The sequence below is a fragment of the Narcine bancroftii genome, chromosome 3 (genome assembly GCF_036971445.1).
Source record: "Narcine bancroftii isolate sNarBan1 chromosome 3, sNarBan1.hap1, whole genome shotgun sequence".
Lineage (NCBI taxonomy): Eukaryota > Metazoa > Chordata > Chondrichthyes > Torpediniformes > Narcinidae > Narcine > Narcine bancroftii.
In genome coordinates this window covers 207,961,751-207,978,850 of record NC_091471.1, presented here as the reverse complement: position 1 = coordinate 207,978,850, position 17,100 = coordinate 207,961,751, and the positions used below count along the sequence as shown (strand labels likewise).

The window sequence follows — 17,100 nt, the reverse complement described above, 5'->3', positions numbered from 1 at the left end:
TCTGATGTTCCAGCATGCTAGCTTGAGTTTGTGAGCATCTTTTGAGGGGGAGGACGTGGAGGAGGAGGACGTGGACCTGTCCTCGGGCCTGCGCAAAGGAGCTTTTAGGTGGAGTGCAGTGCGCGCAGTACTGGCCCCACCCTTTACACCCATGGTTCGTGTGCCGTGGCCAAGCAAGCTGGGACGTGGCAGCGAGGTCCTTGGGTCGTAGGTTTTATATCGGAGTGGCCTTCTCCTATGCAGGTTTCTTACCCGGGCTGGAGGGGCCTGCCTCCATTATCCTCTATTATCTTATAATCTGTGTTAAATAGAGATATTGGTCTATATGATGCTGGTGCTAGTGGATCTTTCCCTGTCTTTGGTATTACTGTAATTATTGCTGTTTTGCATGAATCTGGTATGTTTTGTGTTTTTTCAATCTGGTTGATTACTTCCAGGAGGGGAGGAATTAATAAGTCTTTAAATGTTTTATAGAATTCTATTGGGAGTCCATCCTCTCCTGGTGTTTTATTGTTCGGTAGTTTTTTTAATATCTCCTGTAATTCTTCTATTTGAAATGGTTTTATTAATTTATTTTGCTCCTCTGTTTGTAATTTCGGTAGTTCAATTGTAGTTAGAAATTCATCTATTTTGTCTTCTTTCCCTTCGTTTTCAGTTTGATATAGTTGTTCGTAGAATTCCCTGAAGTTTTCATTGATCTCCGTTGGATTATATGTAATTTGTTTGTCCTTTTTCCTTAATGCCAATACCATTCTTTTAGTTTGTTCTGTCTTAAGCTGCCACGCTAGAATTTTGTGCGCTTTTTCTCCTAGTTCATAATATTTCTGTTTTGTCTTCATTATGTTGCATAAACAGACTTTTTCTCCTGAGGGCAGGGGAGGTTGGAACAAGAGGCCATGAGTTAAGGGTAAGGGGAGAGCGGGAGGTTTGAGCTAGAGGAATTGTTCTAGTGAACCGGTGAGGACTCGAAAGGCCGACATGGCCTGTTTCCGCTCCGTAAATGGTTATATGTTCTTCTCCACCTTATATGTTTGTAGTGTTTCATATTTTATTTTTTTGTCTGTCAATTCTCTTCTTTTAGTTGTATCTTCCTTTATTGCTAATTCTTTTTCTGTATTTGTTATTTCCCTTTCCAACTGTTCTGTTTCCCGATTGTAGTCCTTCTTCATCTTAGTTACATAACTTATTATTTGCCCTCTGATGAACGCTTTCATTGCGTCCCATAGTATAAACTTATCTTTCACTGATTCCGTATTTATTTCAAAGTACATTTTAATTTGTCGTTCAATGAATTCTCTAAAATCCTGTCTTTTAAGTAGCATGGAGTTTAATCTTCATCTATACATTCTTGGTGGGATGTCCTCTAGCTCTATTGCCAATAACAGGGGTGAGTGATCCGATAATAGTCTAGCTTTGTATTCCGTTTTCCTAACTCCTGGAGAACATTCTTGATGATGACTCTTAATTGGTGAAGCTCAGTGCAGAGCTTTTCTGCTGTAAATTTAAATAGCCCCCCCCCCCCCACCCCAGAAATGTTTTGGGATGAAGTGAAGCTGTGCATTCAGATTTATTGTCAAAGTTCAATGTCTGAGGATATGTCTGCCTTTGAACATAGAAAAGTTTTTGTGTTAAAATTGGAATTCACATGGAATGACAGCAAGTTTGAGATGTTGGTCATTGTATGAATTACATTGTATGAATGTAATTTGATTTATCATGTTTGTATTAGTTATTGTAACACTGCTGTAGTCAATGGACAGGAAGGTCACAGTAGGGATGGGAAATTATGTCAGAATTTTAACACATACGCATGTAAATTCTTTCAGTAGACCTGTTTCTTTCCCACCCCCATCCCTATACCTCCCTTTCCAACACATCTGCACTTTGCAAAAGTGTAAATTTTGGTTGATCATTGCTGCAGGAAATCTACAATTAACTTGGGTCTGCTCATTTAATTTTCATTATTTGTGATGTTGTTTGATGAATTGCTAATTAAATTGTTAGATTGTTATTCATGCTGCATTTAAAAACTCATTTTTTCTTCCCACTAGTTTCCGTACCAATAAAGGTCTTGGGTATTCTTCTCATTTTGTTGGTGGTTGTCTAATTGTGACATCTGTAAAATCGAAAGGAAAAGGATTCCAGCATTGTGTAAAATATGACTTCAAGCCACAAAAGGCAAGTACTCTCCACTTAACATTTTTGAGTTCTGACTTAAAGGAAAGGTTATTTTTTGAGGAACATTTTTAAGTTTCTCAAAATACACGTATGAATCAAGTTTATATAGACTTCAAAAATATGTTCTGATGTTGCCAATTTTTCCCCCCCTCTTTTTTAATGCAACTTGGCTATTATTTCAAGGAACAAAGGGTTAATGAGGATGTGCAGTTGAATTTGTTAGATTATGTTTCAAAGTTTAGAGATCATCTGCAGAAACTCTGTAAATAAGCTCAAGAGAATTTGATAATGGCTCAAGGCAAAATGAAGGTCTGGTATAATAAAAAGGCTAGGGTGAGAACTTTTAAACCAGGGAATAAAATGTTAATCCTTTTCCCAACAAATTCCAATCCCATTTAGGCCTAAATTTTCAGGCCTGTATGAGATAGAGTCAAAGGTGAATGAAGTCAGCTACGTAATTAGAACCTCTGATCGGAGACGTAAATCGCAGAGTTGCCATGTCAACATATTAAAATTTTATTTTGACAACTTGGCTTTTTGCAAGGAACAGCCTTCTCCAGTGGTTGTTGATTGAACTAATGAGTCTAGGACCATGAGACAGTATAAGCTGACTCTTGTGAGGGTCATTTCAAACAAAACATTGTCCTAGTTCGTCTGTCTAATTTGATTGTTTTGCAGAATTTATATGCTAAGTTGGCTTATCTTCAGCCCCAGGAAAAGGAGCAAATGAAGCAGTTCCTTTTAAAATTTAGGAACCTGTTTCCAGATGTACCTAAGAGAACCCCAATAACTTGTGATGTTGGAGATGCAAAACCTGTCAAACAACATCCATATCGAATGAATGTTGAAAAGTGCAGACTGGTCGATCAAGAGATTGAACCTATGTTACAGAATGATATTATTAGATGTTCTACCTCAGATTGGAGTTCAGCTTGTGCCCTGGTGTCTAAACCAGATGGGACAGTTAGATTTTGCACAGATTATCGAACAATTAATGCAGTAACAAAGGCAGTTGCTTATCCTATCCCTAAGGTGGATGATTATGTGGACAGGTTGGAAAGGCTAAGCTTCTTATGAAGATGGACTTATTAAAGGGTTACTAGTGTGTTCCCTTAACAGAGAGGGAGGGAAATTTCTGCATTTGTGACCTCGTGAATACAGGTAGTCTTTGGATTGGTCGTAAATCTGGGATTACCAGGAATGGGGACCTCGGGCTGTCGCCGGTAGCTGGGACCACTGTGTACAGTATTTTTAATACAAAATATGTACTTGTAGAGTAGTTTTAATAAAGATTTTTAAAAATTTGGTTGTATGTGTGGGTGGGTGTAACTTGTGTAGGTCGGAAGTAGAGGATTACTTGTACAATGTTTTACTATTTGGAATGAAAAATGCTCCAAAGACATTACAAAAAAATGATTAATTATGTGATTCAAGGTTTAGAGGATATGAATGCTGATATTGATGATTTGGTTTTGAGGAATAACACCTGGGAAGAACATATCTTTGAGTTAGAGAAATTGTTTGACAAATTTTCAAAAACAAACCTTGCTGTAAAGTTAGCTAAAAGTGAATTTGGCCATGCTACTGTGACTTATCCTGGTCATGTTGTGGTCAAGGCAAGTTGGTGCCTGTTCAGGTGAAAGTTCAGACATTTTCTGAGTTGCCCATTCCCATGGGTAAGAAAGCTGTTAGGAGGTTTTTGGGAATGTTAGGGTATTATTGAAAGTTCTGTATATTAAAAAAAATTGCTGATATCACCCTTCTTTTAACTAACCTTCAGAAGGATGAAAAATTTGTTTGGACAGAACTTTGTCAGGAAGCCTTTGATAAACTGAAGGCCATTTTATGTCACCAGCCTGTGCTTAAGTTATCTGACCTTGAGAAGCCATTTTCTTTAGCAGTAGATGCTAGCGATGATGCTGCAGGAACAGTGCTATTATAAAAGAATGATTGTGATGAAATTAACCATCCAGGGGGTTAATTATCCATGAAATTCAATGAACATCAAAAGAATTATTCTACCATAGAGAATTAATTATTTTCCTTTGTACTGGCTTTGTAGCATTTTGATGTTTACATCTGCACAGCTCAGGAACCACTTGTTGTGCATACTGACCATAATCCCTTAGTATTCTTGAGTAAAATGAAAAACAAAAAAAAGACAATTGTTAAACTGGAGTCTAATTATGCAGGAATATAATTAAATGATAACTCATATTAGAGGCAAGGATAATGTAATTGCTGATTGCCTCTCAAGATGTTAAGTTTGCAATGTTTTGCAGCAAATTGAAACATTATTTGTATTCGTTGCTGAAAAATGCTATGTATCTATTTTATATCATGTAACAATAATGAATGTATTATTTCAAACATTGTAGGTTACAGTTAAAATGTTGCTATTACAGATCAAAAGTTCTTTGTTAGAAGGAGATATTACGAGCTCACATATCATTTGGTGTGAGTATCAGTTTAAGGGCTAGTACCAGCTGCAACCATTCACAGCTCTGGGGAGACTGGTGGCAACAACTAGAACAGACTCTACCCAAAGTTGATATTCTGAAGGAAGAGAAAGAACATTTGTTGCCTTCTCAAGGGACACAGGTGGTGAGAGAGTCATGTGAGTGGTACACTGAAGGAAGCAGCTTTCATATTTGACCACCAGCCATCTCATGGAACACTGAGGTGGAATGACTGTGTGAAATGGATAATTCGGCTGATTCTTCTTGAAAGGGGAATTATTGAACCATACTGTGCCCGAAGGAAAGGTCACTTTGATTGACCCATACCTGGGTTGGGAAAGCTATACATTTAGTTTCCCCTAAACGAGGTAAAGGGAAGTTGTGATAACCATTCTTCCGAAAGGATATTTCTTAGCAAGAAACTCAACAAGGATTCATGAGTTTTCAGCAGTCCAGTCATTCTGTGTCTCCCACATCCTTTGTGAAATACAGACAGACAGACAGACAGACAGACAGACAGACAGACAGACACGCACACACATGCACAATTTAACGTGTTATAGTTATTAATAAATGTATTGTTTTAAAAGAAAAACATTGCCTTGGTGAATTTCTATTGCTGCTGGTCGGTGACATAATAGCAGTTAATGTCAAATTAAACTGTGTTATATGTTGCTGAAGTTAAGGCAGGATGACATATTCAGCAAGCCAGCCGATACAAATAATGAAAAAATGACCTAAAATTGTGGTGACAAGAAAAAATGGCCAGGTCTGATACAAAGAAAAAGAGCAAGTTGGAGAATTTTATTACGAGTCCTGAAGCCTCAGATTGTTGTTGCTCATGCTTGTATTGATCAATGTAACATTTGCTGTGGTCAGTGGACAAATAGATCAAGCTGGCAGTGGGATGATGAATTAAAGTAGAATGCAACCATTAAATTAGGGTAATTCCCCAGGTGTTCTGTAAAATGATCACCTGATCTTCAATTCACCAATGGAGAGGAGACCACATTTTGAACACTGAATGCAGTTTATTAGATGGGAAGAAATGCAAGTGCCTTGTTGTTGGATAGTAAAAATGGAAATGCGACAGGATGTGATTGGCACTTCCTGCGATGCATAGGAAAGTGCCATTTGGGGAGGTGAGTCGGAGATGTGGAACCAGGAAATTACTAAAGGAACGATCTTTTGAAAATACTGAAAGAGGATGGGAAGGGATTCTGTTCCAGTAGTGGAATCTGTTGAATAGGAAGCTGGTGGTGTAGAAGGCAAGAGTCAGGGTAAAAAATTAAAGGACTCATTCCACCTCAGTCATTCTCTCTTCTCCCCTCTTCTGTTGGGCAGAAAATGCATGTGCTTGAAACACAAACCTCCAGATTCAAGGGCAGTTTCTTTATTACTGTTATTAGACAACTTCAGTGGATCTTCCACTTGCAAAAGATGATGCCCATGCTGTGTATTTTATCATTACTTTTCTTTATTTCCAACACTATGTACTTTTCTCTGCACTATTTATTACTGTAACACAACTCCTTGCATGGTTCCTGATCATGATGAAGAAGTTAGTCTTGAAACATCAATCAGAACTTTTCTTTCCACTGATACTGCTTGACGCACTGAGTTCCTCGAACAGGTTGTGTCTGGCTTCAGATACTCTTCTTTGTATCCCTAAACTGTTGCCTTATTTATTTATTTTTTCCCTACCTACTGTTCAAGTTCACTGGATAACACAAGACCATTCTTTTTATTATATTTCAGAACATGTGACAATAAAAACAATTCAATTGACCTTCCTCCTCTTTAAATTCCATGAGGTCAGCCTCCACAACCTTTTGGGGTAGCAAATTCCAGAGATTCATTGCTCTTGAAGAGTATTATGTCCAAAGAGGAATATATAAAATGGCCAATAAAATTCCAGAGATTCATCATTCTTTCAGGGCAATTTGTCCAAAGAGGAACATATAAAATGGCCAATAAAATTCCAGAGATTCATCATTCTTTCAGGGCAATTTGTCCAAAGAGGAACGTATAAAATGGCCAATGAAAGCAGCAGATCTGAGGATTAGGGCAATGTAAAAATTCAGCATTGGAGGGAAAAGGAAATGATTAAGAAATTGAAAGTTTGGTCTGAGGGTAAGCTTAAAGAGAATGACAAAAAATTTCTATAGATACATGAAGAGAAGAAGGTTAATGAAAACCAATGTAGATCCCCTACATTCAGAAATATATTATGTTGGGAAACAAGGATGTTGCAGACTGTTTTAAGTACTATGGAAAATGTTTGAGTCCATTATAAACAAAATATAATAGTATTGCACTTGGAGGATGATTGGATAATGTCATTATTGATTTATAAAGGGGAAATCACACTTGTAGTTAGATGAGGATGAACCAGTGGATATAGTGTATTTTGATTTGCAGAAAAAATTCAGCCAGGTCCCCCATAAAGCATGTGGGTCAGTGCAGTGAATTGGGATTCATTGGTAGGGTTTTGTGCTGATGGCTGGCCCCACCTCCTGGTTCTTCCCTCATCTGCTCACGTATAACTCTGGTTTCTCGCCTAAGCCCAGAACCCTTCTGAAGACTACTGTTAGACACTGCCCTTAGTTATAAGCAAATAAAAGCGTTTTTTTTCTCCCTCCAGTTGTGAGAGGTTTTATTCACGCAACAATTTTATTAGCTTATTCCCTAACGACAGAAGTGCTACGCAAGCCAGGTATGCTGCTGATAGACCCTCTGTCCCCCAATGCGTCTGAGGAGTTCACATACTAGCTAGACTGTGTCCAGGCCTTCCTGAATATGACCAGAGATGTCTTCCATGCTGATGAACTCAGGAGGTCTGCACTCATTTCGAGGGTAGGAACGAAAGGGTATGCAGTCATCAAGGGCCGCTCTACATATGATGCTGCCATTGAGGCATTGAAGGCTACATGCCTGAAGTTGCAAAATAGGTCCTAGTGAGGCACCGACTCTCTCTACATCGCCAGCAGGCAGGAAAGACCATTGATGACTACCTGCTGGATCTGTGGACGTTTGCCAAGAAGTGCAGGTACGAAGCGGCTACAGGCTGCATTCGTGAGGAAGAACAGATCCGGGACACTCTAGTCGTGTGGGTCCACTCAAGGTACATGAGGCAGCGACTGCTTGAGTCGGGAAAGAAAGACTTGGCTAGCTACGTCGAATTGGCCAAATTGCTGGAACAGGCCAAGCTCGAGAATGTTGACCTCGAAGCCAGCGAGCTTGCTCGCCCAGATGACCCCTTCCAAGGACCGGCTCCTCCTGCTACACCTGCCCTAATGTCTGCTGCTTCCCGTGCTAGGGAGTGCTTTTTACTGCAGCAAGAGCTAGCATCCCTGATCTTGTTGCCCGGCAAAAGACTCAGTGTGTTCCAGCTAAGGCAAGAAAGGGCATTGGGCGAGGGTTTGTCACACGAGGGGAAGCCCGAGGAAGTCGGCAGCCTGCACTGCTCCCAGATCCGATTCCAGCCCCATGCTGTCTGCCCCTAATTCACCCGAACCATTTTGCTGCACTACACACCAATGGAGGGTGGCAGTGAGGAAATGGCACGAAAAGGCTCGGTGGCTATCTTGCTGTGACACAAATTCAAACTCGGCACCATCATCGTCAGAGAAGGAAGGATGGAGGCCATCTTGCTACGCCACGAGGTCGATGCCATCTACCCATGCAGGGCAACCCAGGACGGTGGAGGCCACTCAAGAGAGGAGCATGGAGTCTCCATGAACCTAGCCTTGATGGTCCTAGATCAGGACAGACCTCACCAGCTCAGCAACTCCATAGTGACTGTGAAGGTAGACTGACATTCCACTAAATGCTTAATCGACATGGCTCTACTGAAAGCTTCATAGACTCACGGAATGTGCAAAAATACAACCTAAAGATGTATCCTTCCAATTACCGCATATTCCTTGCATCTCATTCGGATTCTACACGTGTTCAGCAACATTGTATAGTACATCTGTTGTTTGCTTGTAAATTCTTGATGAATTGTGTGCTCTGGTGTTGTTGGGTCTGGAATTCCTGTATCATCTTAAAAGCATGACCTTGGAGTATTCTGGTCCCCTCCTCCTGTAACAGTTCAGAACAAAGGGCCCCTAAAATCAGAACCCACATGCAACCTCTCCACAGTGAATATCGACCCTTCTCTCTTCCCAAATCTGTCCTCTGACTCCAAACCCATTGCTACCAAGAGCAGGAGGTACAGATTGAGATTTTATAAAGTCTGAGACATAACATCTGCTTGACGAAGGTATCATCGAACCTATCACCAATCTGTGGAGTGCGCAAGTGGTAGTGGGAAAAGGGGAAAACAAGTCCAGGCTAGTAATTGACTACAGCAAAACTACTAATTGGTACACATTCCTGGACGCATACCCCCTCCCTCGAATATCGCACATGCTGAATGATATTGTGTAGTATCGAGTCTATTTGACCATCAACCTGAAAGCTGCCTATCACCAGCTGCCAATTCGTTCTGAGGACCATCCATATACGGCATTTGAGGCTAATGGTCATCTCTGTCAATTCCAGAGGGTCCTTTTCAGTATTACTAACAGGGTTTCTATCTTCCAGAGGCAGAATGGTGGATGAGTATGGGTTGAAGGTTACCCTCCCCTATCTTGATAACGTCACCATCTGTGGCCACACCTTGGAAGACCATGACCATGGAGTTTCCTCCATGGGGCGAAAGCCCTGAACCTCACTTATAACTCTGACAAGTGTGTGTTCAGGAATAAACGTCTGGCTATCCTTGGCTACATGGTGGAGAATGGCATCATTGGCCCCGATCCTGATAGGATGTGCCCCATGTTAGACCTCCCCATTCCCAGGACCATAAAGGCTTTGAGGAGATGCCTGGGTTTTTTCTCATATTACACCCAGTGGATCCTTCAATATGCTGATAAGATTCGCACTCTCTTAAAAGCTACTCATTTCCCCCTCTCAGCTGAAGCTCAAACAGCTTTGAATTACCTCCAGAACCACATTGTGAAAGCCGCCATGAATGTGGTGGACAAGAATGTACCTTTCCAAGTGGAAGGCGACGCTTCGAACATAGCCCTGGCCGTTAGCCTCAACCAGGTGGGCAGGCCAGTTACATTATTTTGTGGACGTTGGAAGGCTATGAGCTCTGGAACCCATCAGTGGAAAAGGAGGCTCAAACCATTGTAGAAGCCGTAAGGCACTGGAGACACTACCTGGCCAGCAGAAGATTTACGCTCCTCACTGATCAGTGCTCGGTCGCATTCATATTCAATAATGTAAAGGGGGAAAAATGAAGAATGACAAGATTGCTAGGTGGAGGATTGAGCTCTCCACCTACAATTATGACATTGCCTATTGGCCAGGAGCCCTTAATGACCCTCCAAATGCCTTAATCAGAGGAAGCTGTGCCTCTGCACACACTGGCCAACTGGGGTCTATTCATAATGAGCTCTGCCATCCAGGTGTCACCTGCATGGCTCATTTTGTCAAGGCGCGCAATCTGCCCTACTCCATGAAAGACGTCAGGGAAATGACCAGGTCTTGTCAAGTCTGCATGGATGTGCAAACCACACTTTTACTGCCCCACCAAGGTACACCTGATCAAGTCATCCAGGCCCTTCGAACGGCTGTGTTGTTTTTAAGGGACCACTCCCCTCCACGAATGGGAGCACTTTCTTTCCCTCTATCATTGATGAGTACTCTCGCTTCCCGTTCGCCATTTCATGTCCAAACACGTCCACTTCGTCTGTCGTAAAGCCCCTAGACTCCATTTTCGCCCTGTTCGGGTATCCCAGGTATAGCCATAGTGACTGGGACTCAGCTTTTATGAGTAATAAAGCTATGTCAGAACCTGCTGGTGAGGGGCATCGCGTCCAGCAGGACTACTAGCTACAACCCCCAGGGGAACAGGCAGATTGAAAAGGAGAACACCATGGTCTATAAGGCTGCTAAACTGGCCCTGAATTCAAAAGGCCTTCCAGTCTCACGCTGATAGGAAGTTCTCCCTATGGTGCTCCATTCCATCCTATCATTATTATGTACCGCGACCACGCTATTCCTCACAAGCTCCTATTCACCTTCGAAAGAAGGTAGGCATCGGGAACTACACTTCCAATCGGGCTCACCACTCCTGGTCCAGTCCTTCTCAGGAAGCATGTGAGGAGAAGCAAGACCAACCCCCTGGTGGAAAGGGTAAAACTGCTCCATGTCAATCCCACCTATGCCTATGTGGAGCACCCAGATGGCAGGGAAGATACCGACTCCATTAGGGACCTGGCACCTGCTGGAACAGAGGGCCCATTACCTCCGGTGCCCTACAAGCCACTGAGCTCATTCTCGCCATCCCTGGTCAGGGCCTCGGGAGATTCGGTTGAGGAGGAAAGTGCATCCCCCTCCATCTTTGAGCCAGATACCCAGCTCGCCTTTCCTCGCTCCCAAGGGGACCAGGAGACCCAAGGAGTCCAAGGTCCCTCCGGTGCTAAGACACTCTACCAGGATCTCCAGTCCCCTGGACCACTTAAATCTATAAATTTGTAAATAACTGTATATTTTTCAACCTTTTTTTTTCTGAACCCATGTTCTCTGTCTTCATTCACAGACCCTAAGTTCTAAAGAAAGGGGTGAATACAGTGAACTGGGATTCACTGGTAGTGTGTTGTGCTGATGGCTGGCTCTGCCTCCTGGCTCCGGCCCCATCTGCCCACATATAACTCTGGTTTCCTGCCGAAACCCAGAAAACCTTCTGAAGACTACTGTGAGACCCTACCTATAGTTATAAGCTAATAAAAGCATTTGTTCTTCTTCCAGTTGTGAGAGCTTTTATTCACACTACAGATAGGTGGTAAGGTATTGATGTGGATAGAGAACAGTTTGGTCTAAAGCAGTGGTTCTCAATCTTTTTCTTTCCACTCACATACCTCTTTAAGTAATCCCTATACCATCGGTGCTCTGTGATTAGTAAGAATGAGAATCACTGCTCTAGACCCAATTGTTACTGAAATATTTTGCTTGATGAAAATTATCATTGATCTATTTCCTTTGGAGTTATGAAACCCTGCACATAACGAGTCAAATAGGTACATGTATAACAGTGGTTTTCAAACTTTTTCTTTTCTTGCAAGCCACATACCACCTTAAACAATCCCTTACTAATCACAGAGTACCTATGGCATAGGGAATATTTAAAGTGGTATGTGAGTGGAAAGAGAAAGGTTGAGAACCACTGGTCTAAAGGAAACAACACACAAGTAGAGATGGAATCAAAAGGATTGGAAGGTTGAAGAATGGCCAATGTTTGGTGTTCAGCCATATGTGATCAAGGACTACTTGGGCACGTGCTGTTCAGGTAGTATCCAAGCAGTAACTGTTACCTTGGGGATAGGGGAGACTAAAATGGCTAAATGATGAGTCATAGCAGGAGAGATCAGGATGTCTGAATGTTTTAAAGGTGAAGAGGATGATTTAATCTTGGGGCGGGGACGGGGGTGCTTCAGTGAATTTGAGAATGTAATTTGAAGACGTGCGTTCTGATGAATTAAAAGGGAGAAAGCATTTTTAATGCTGGAGTCTGAGAAATATAAAGAAACAGCGTAGATGGGTGATTGTAGAATTGGAGGGTAGGTGTGGTGGGCATGGACTAATTTATGTTCAAAGCTGAGAAATTAAAGTTTGAGCCACATGTAACCAGCTGAAGACTGGTTTGAGCTGATCAAAGTTGGAGGTGATCTACAAATGTAACTTTGGATTGGATTTGTGCAGTAGTGGTTTGGCTGAGTTAACTTCTGGGGAAATGTGGTGATGTTTGGAAGATCCACTATGTGATAATTGGTGCTCTTGAGATAACCATTAGAAAGCATAATTTGCCCAATATTTCAATAAAAATGTGAATGCTGAATTAAAAATCATTGCGAAATTTGAAAGTTTGGGCATTTCTAGTTTATCCTTCATCTTCCATCCAAATAGTTAATAAACTCAGATGTCAGACAATTCACTTTTTTTGACCATTGCATCTTTAGAAAAAAAAATGTTTGAATTTGGTGTGGCATTAAGTTTTCAAAAGAAGAAAAAGACTAATGTAATTTCGACCACAATATTTTATAGCTCTGTGAAATTTTTAACATGCAATTCCTTATTGTGGTTAAATTTTTTTTAATTGTAGTGGTACATGGTGACCATTGTACATATCTACCATCGGTGGAAAAACAGTGAGATCCGATGCTATGTGAATGGTGAACTGGCATCTTTTGGAGAAATTACGTGGCTTGTGAATACCAGTGATGTAAGTATAATCACAAGGTGAAATTTTTAGATGTTTTGGTCAGTGTCTTGTCTTTTGTTTAAATGTCAAATATTGTTGACCTTTTAAATAAATATTAATACTTGTAAGTTGGTTGTTTTTCCAGACTCTTTTGTGTAGTCTTCCAAAGGCGCTATTTGCCTTGACGAGTCTGTTGTCTATCTCGTTGTCGATCCTTGCATCCGATGAAATGGTGCAGCCGAGATAGGTAAACTGGTTGACCGTTTCGAGTTTTGTGTGCCCGATGGAGATGTGGGGGGGCTGGTAGTCATGGTGGGGAGCTGGCTGATGGAGGACCTCAGTTTTCTTCAGGCTGACTTCCAGGCCAAACATTTTGGCAGTTTCCGCAAAACAGGACATCAAGCGCTGAAGAGCTGGCTCAGAATGGGCAACTAAAGCGGCATCGTCTGCAAAGAGTAGTTCACGGACGAGTTGCTCTTGTGTCTTGGTGTGTGCTTGCAGGCACCTCAGATTGAAGAGACTGCCATCTGTGCGCTACCGGATGTAAACAGCGTCTTCATTATTGAGGTCCTTCATGGCTTGTTTCAGCATCATGCTGAAGAAGATTGAAAAGAGGGTTGGTGCGAGAACGCAGCCTTGCTTCACGACGAAAAACCTCACAAAGATTAGCGTATACAGAGCCGTTGTCATACCCACACTCCTGTTCGGCTCCGAATCATGGGTCCTCTACCGGTATCACCTACGGCTCCTAGAACGTTTCCACCAGCGTTGTCTCTGCTCCATCCTCAACATTCATTGGAGCGACTTCATCACCAACATCGAAGTAGTCGAGATGGCAGAGGCCGACAGCATCGAATCCACACTGCTGAAGATCCAACTGCGCTGGGTAGGTCACGTCTCCGAAATGGAGGACCATTGCCTTCCCAAGATCGTGTTATATGGCGAGCTCTCCAGTGGCCACCGAGAGAGAGATGCACCAAAGAGGTACAAGGACTGCCTAAAGAAATCTCTTGGTGCCTGCCACATTGACCACCGCCAGTGGGCTGATCTCGCCTCAAACCGTGCATCTTGGTGCCTCACAGTTTGGCGGGCAGCAACCTCCTTTGAAGAAGACCGCAGAGCCCACCTCACTGACAAAAGACAAAGGAGGAAAAACCCAAACCCAACCCCAACCCAGCAATTTTCCCTTGCAACCGCTGCAACCGTGTCTGCCTGTCCCGTATCGGACTTCTCAGCCACAAATGAGCCTGCAGCTGACGTGGACATTACCCCTCCATAAATCTTGGTCCACGAAGCCAAGCCAAAGGAATACTTGTAAATCTTTTTCTTTACCAAACAATGATGTGTATTGAAACTTTCAAGTTTTTTTTTCCCTAGAAAATTGATTTGAGTGAATTGACTTCTGTATTTTCTTTATTTTCTTGCTGCAATCTATTCCAATCTAAAATTACAAACTAATGCTTTGGGGATATTTTGGAACTGTGTTTTGTAAATATTTTTACTAGCAAGATTAGTTATTTAAGTTAATTACACTGTGTACACAAATCTTAAGACCTGCTCAAATGGAACTTAATTATTTAAATATATTTAATTTGACTTTCGACATGCAGCATGGTAACTGGTCCTTCCTGTCCAGAGCCTGTGCTGCCCAGATACCCCAATTAACTTACAACCCCCCACCGTACTTTTCAAGGGTGGGACAAAATCAGAGCAACCAGAGGAAATCCATGCAGACACAAGTGAACATTCAAGCTCCTACAGACAGCACCAGATTTGAACCTGGATCACTGTCGTTGTAATAGCGTTGCGCTAACCACCACGTTAACGTTTACTTTTCATGCATTAAGAATATAAATAATTAAAAACTTAGAATTTCCTCATTCAAATATAATTTTTTTTTACATTTTTAGTGAAAAATTGGGGAATGTTACCATGCTCTCTTGTATCACGTAGTTCTCCCTTTGTCAGTTAAGCTTTCCTGACAGTGATTGAGACTACTCCTTTTCTCTCCTTTCTTCCTCCTTTTTTGTGTTTTAAAACTTGTTTATCTATAATCATTTGCAGTTCTGATGAAAATACATCAATTTGACCAGTTCTATTCTCTGTAGGAGCAGCCTGATCTGAGTATTTCAAACACATTTTGTTTTTGTTATTTCAAAAAAAGTTTTCACAATGTGTGTACTCCAGCCTGGAATTATTATGTTGAAGTATAATCAATCACATAATTTGGTTATTTTGTAAAAGGGTTTTGACATTCAGCTTTTAAAAAATATTGTCTGCTCATTCATATTTTGATTTCAAATTTGGTTTCATATTGAAAATTGAATCATAGCATATTGGATTAGAGTATTAAATAGCTCTTCTGTGTTGATCTTTTTGCATCTGAATTTGCACCTGGTATTGTTGGTGAACCCATTATTTTGGGATGCATGATTTTACCAAAGAAACTTGTTATAGAACAGCCACAACAAGCCTAGACATTTGTGATTACAATTCCTTGATCAGAAAATTCCTGCTTTTGCCCTTGTTCCACCTTTGGATTTACCTGTTTAATTTTCCTATGTAGATAATTGGGATGTAGTTGAAAGTGCAGGATGTAAATATGTACAGGTGTACAATATTGAAATTTATACCCAATAATGACGTTAATATTCAATGATCAACGTTCTATTTAGATTCTCAATAGACTACATGTCTACAGCATATTTTATGAAAAGGCATTGCTTTTTTTTCCCTTTTTTATGCTTGTTTTTTTATTAATGTTTAGCAAAAGCAGACATTTTCAGTCCTTTATAAACTTAATGAAGAGTATCTTTAAAGTGCAACTAAATTGAAATCAATAAAAAAAACACCTTATACACATTCCAACTCATGTTAACTTATTAAAAGTTACCAAATTGCTACCATATCACTGAGCAGGATATCTGACAAACGAGATTGTTCATTATGTATATATGCAATATTAAATTCATGTTGCATCCTTAACAAAATTTATTGATTGCATGGAGATTTATTGGTTGAAAAAAACTGAAAGAGCTATTTCTCAAATAGGGGAAACATTTTTATTGGTTAAATAGAAAAATGCAATTTCTGTGTGTGGACAACAATGTCTTTCAATTAATTTTATGCAATATCTTATAGTATTGCATACAAGCCACTGCTTCTGGCAGTAGGAAGTGCTATTGGATTTAAAGATTAAGCTTCATGTGAAGAAATAGTTATTGTACATTTTATGTTGTATTTTTCACATCCACTGGTTTTACAAAATAAATGATATCATTATTCATGTCCAGCATGTAGTAACAGTGCTTGAAGAACCATATAGAACCATACAACATTACAGCACAGAAACAGGCCTTTTCGGCCCTTATATGATGATTATGGAGCCAGCTGACTTTATGAAAGGGAAACTGTTATTTAATAAAGCTAACAGGATTTCTGAGTGTTTAACTTGGTGGGAAATCAATGAATGTAGTTAATTGAGATTTTTTCATTCTTTTGATAAAAATATTTTATAAGGTGAAGGTTCATTGGATTGAAAACTAATGTATGGATTGAGAATTGGTTAATGTATAGAAAGCAGTAGGAATAAGTTGATAATTTTTGGGATTAGTGGTACATTGCAGTGATTAATTCATATGCCTGAACTATTTATATTCTATATTACTTCGATGAGGTGACTTGGTATAGTATATTAATAAGAAAGTCTACAGATGCTGGGATCGAGTGTAATACACAAATGTACTGGAGAAACTTATCAGGTCATGCAGCAATGAAAGGATAACCAGTGTTTCAGGCCCAAGCCCTTTGAATCTCAGGCCTGAAATGTTGGATACCCTTTACTTCCTACATATGCTGTGAAATCTGCTGAGTTTCTCCAGCACATTTGTGTATTGCTCTCGGTATATATTTTTTTTTGCTGATCATGTTAAGGTAGGTAGGTTAGTCAGCTTTGAGGTCAATGTAGAAAAGCTGCAAAAGTAAAATAGTTCGACTAACGCTGAAAGGAGAAATTTATAACGTTTGGAAGAATCAAACAATTTTTTTCTTAGAAAAAGAAATGTGGATTTTAGAGGTATGAAAGTCAGTAGACATTTGATAATAACCAAACAAGAAGACAACCTATACAAAATGTATGTTAATGCTTTATTACTTGGATGGGGTCATTTTTTGATTTTTGCCCATATGATGCATCACTTTGTCAAT

At 40.5% G+C, this 17,100-nt stretch overlaps 1 protein-coding gene across 2 annotated transcripts in view; it reads left to right on the top strand.

Annotated features, from left to right (window-relative positions):
• The window catches only part of lrba (LPS-responsive vesicle trafficking, beach and anchor containing), an 871,588-nt gene that overhangs the window by 87,468 nt on the left and 767,020 nt on the right, over window positions 1-17,100 (top strand). For both annotated transcript variants that reach the window (XM_069926437.1, XM_069926436.1), the window contains exons 6-7: window positions 2,052-2,178; window positions 12,796-12,915. In XM_069926437.1, coding sequence (XP_069782538.1) covers window positions 2,052-2,178; window positions 12,796-12,915 — 247 coding nt within the window. The remainder of the gene's footprint in view (window positions 1-2,051; window positions 2,179-12,795; window positions 12,916-17,100) is intronic.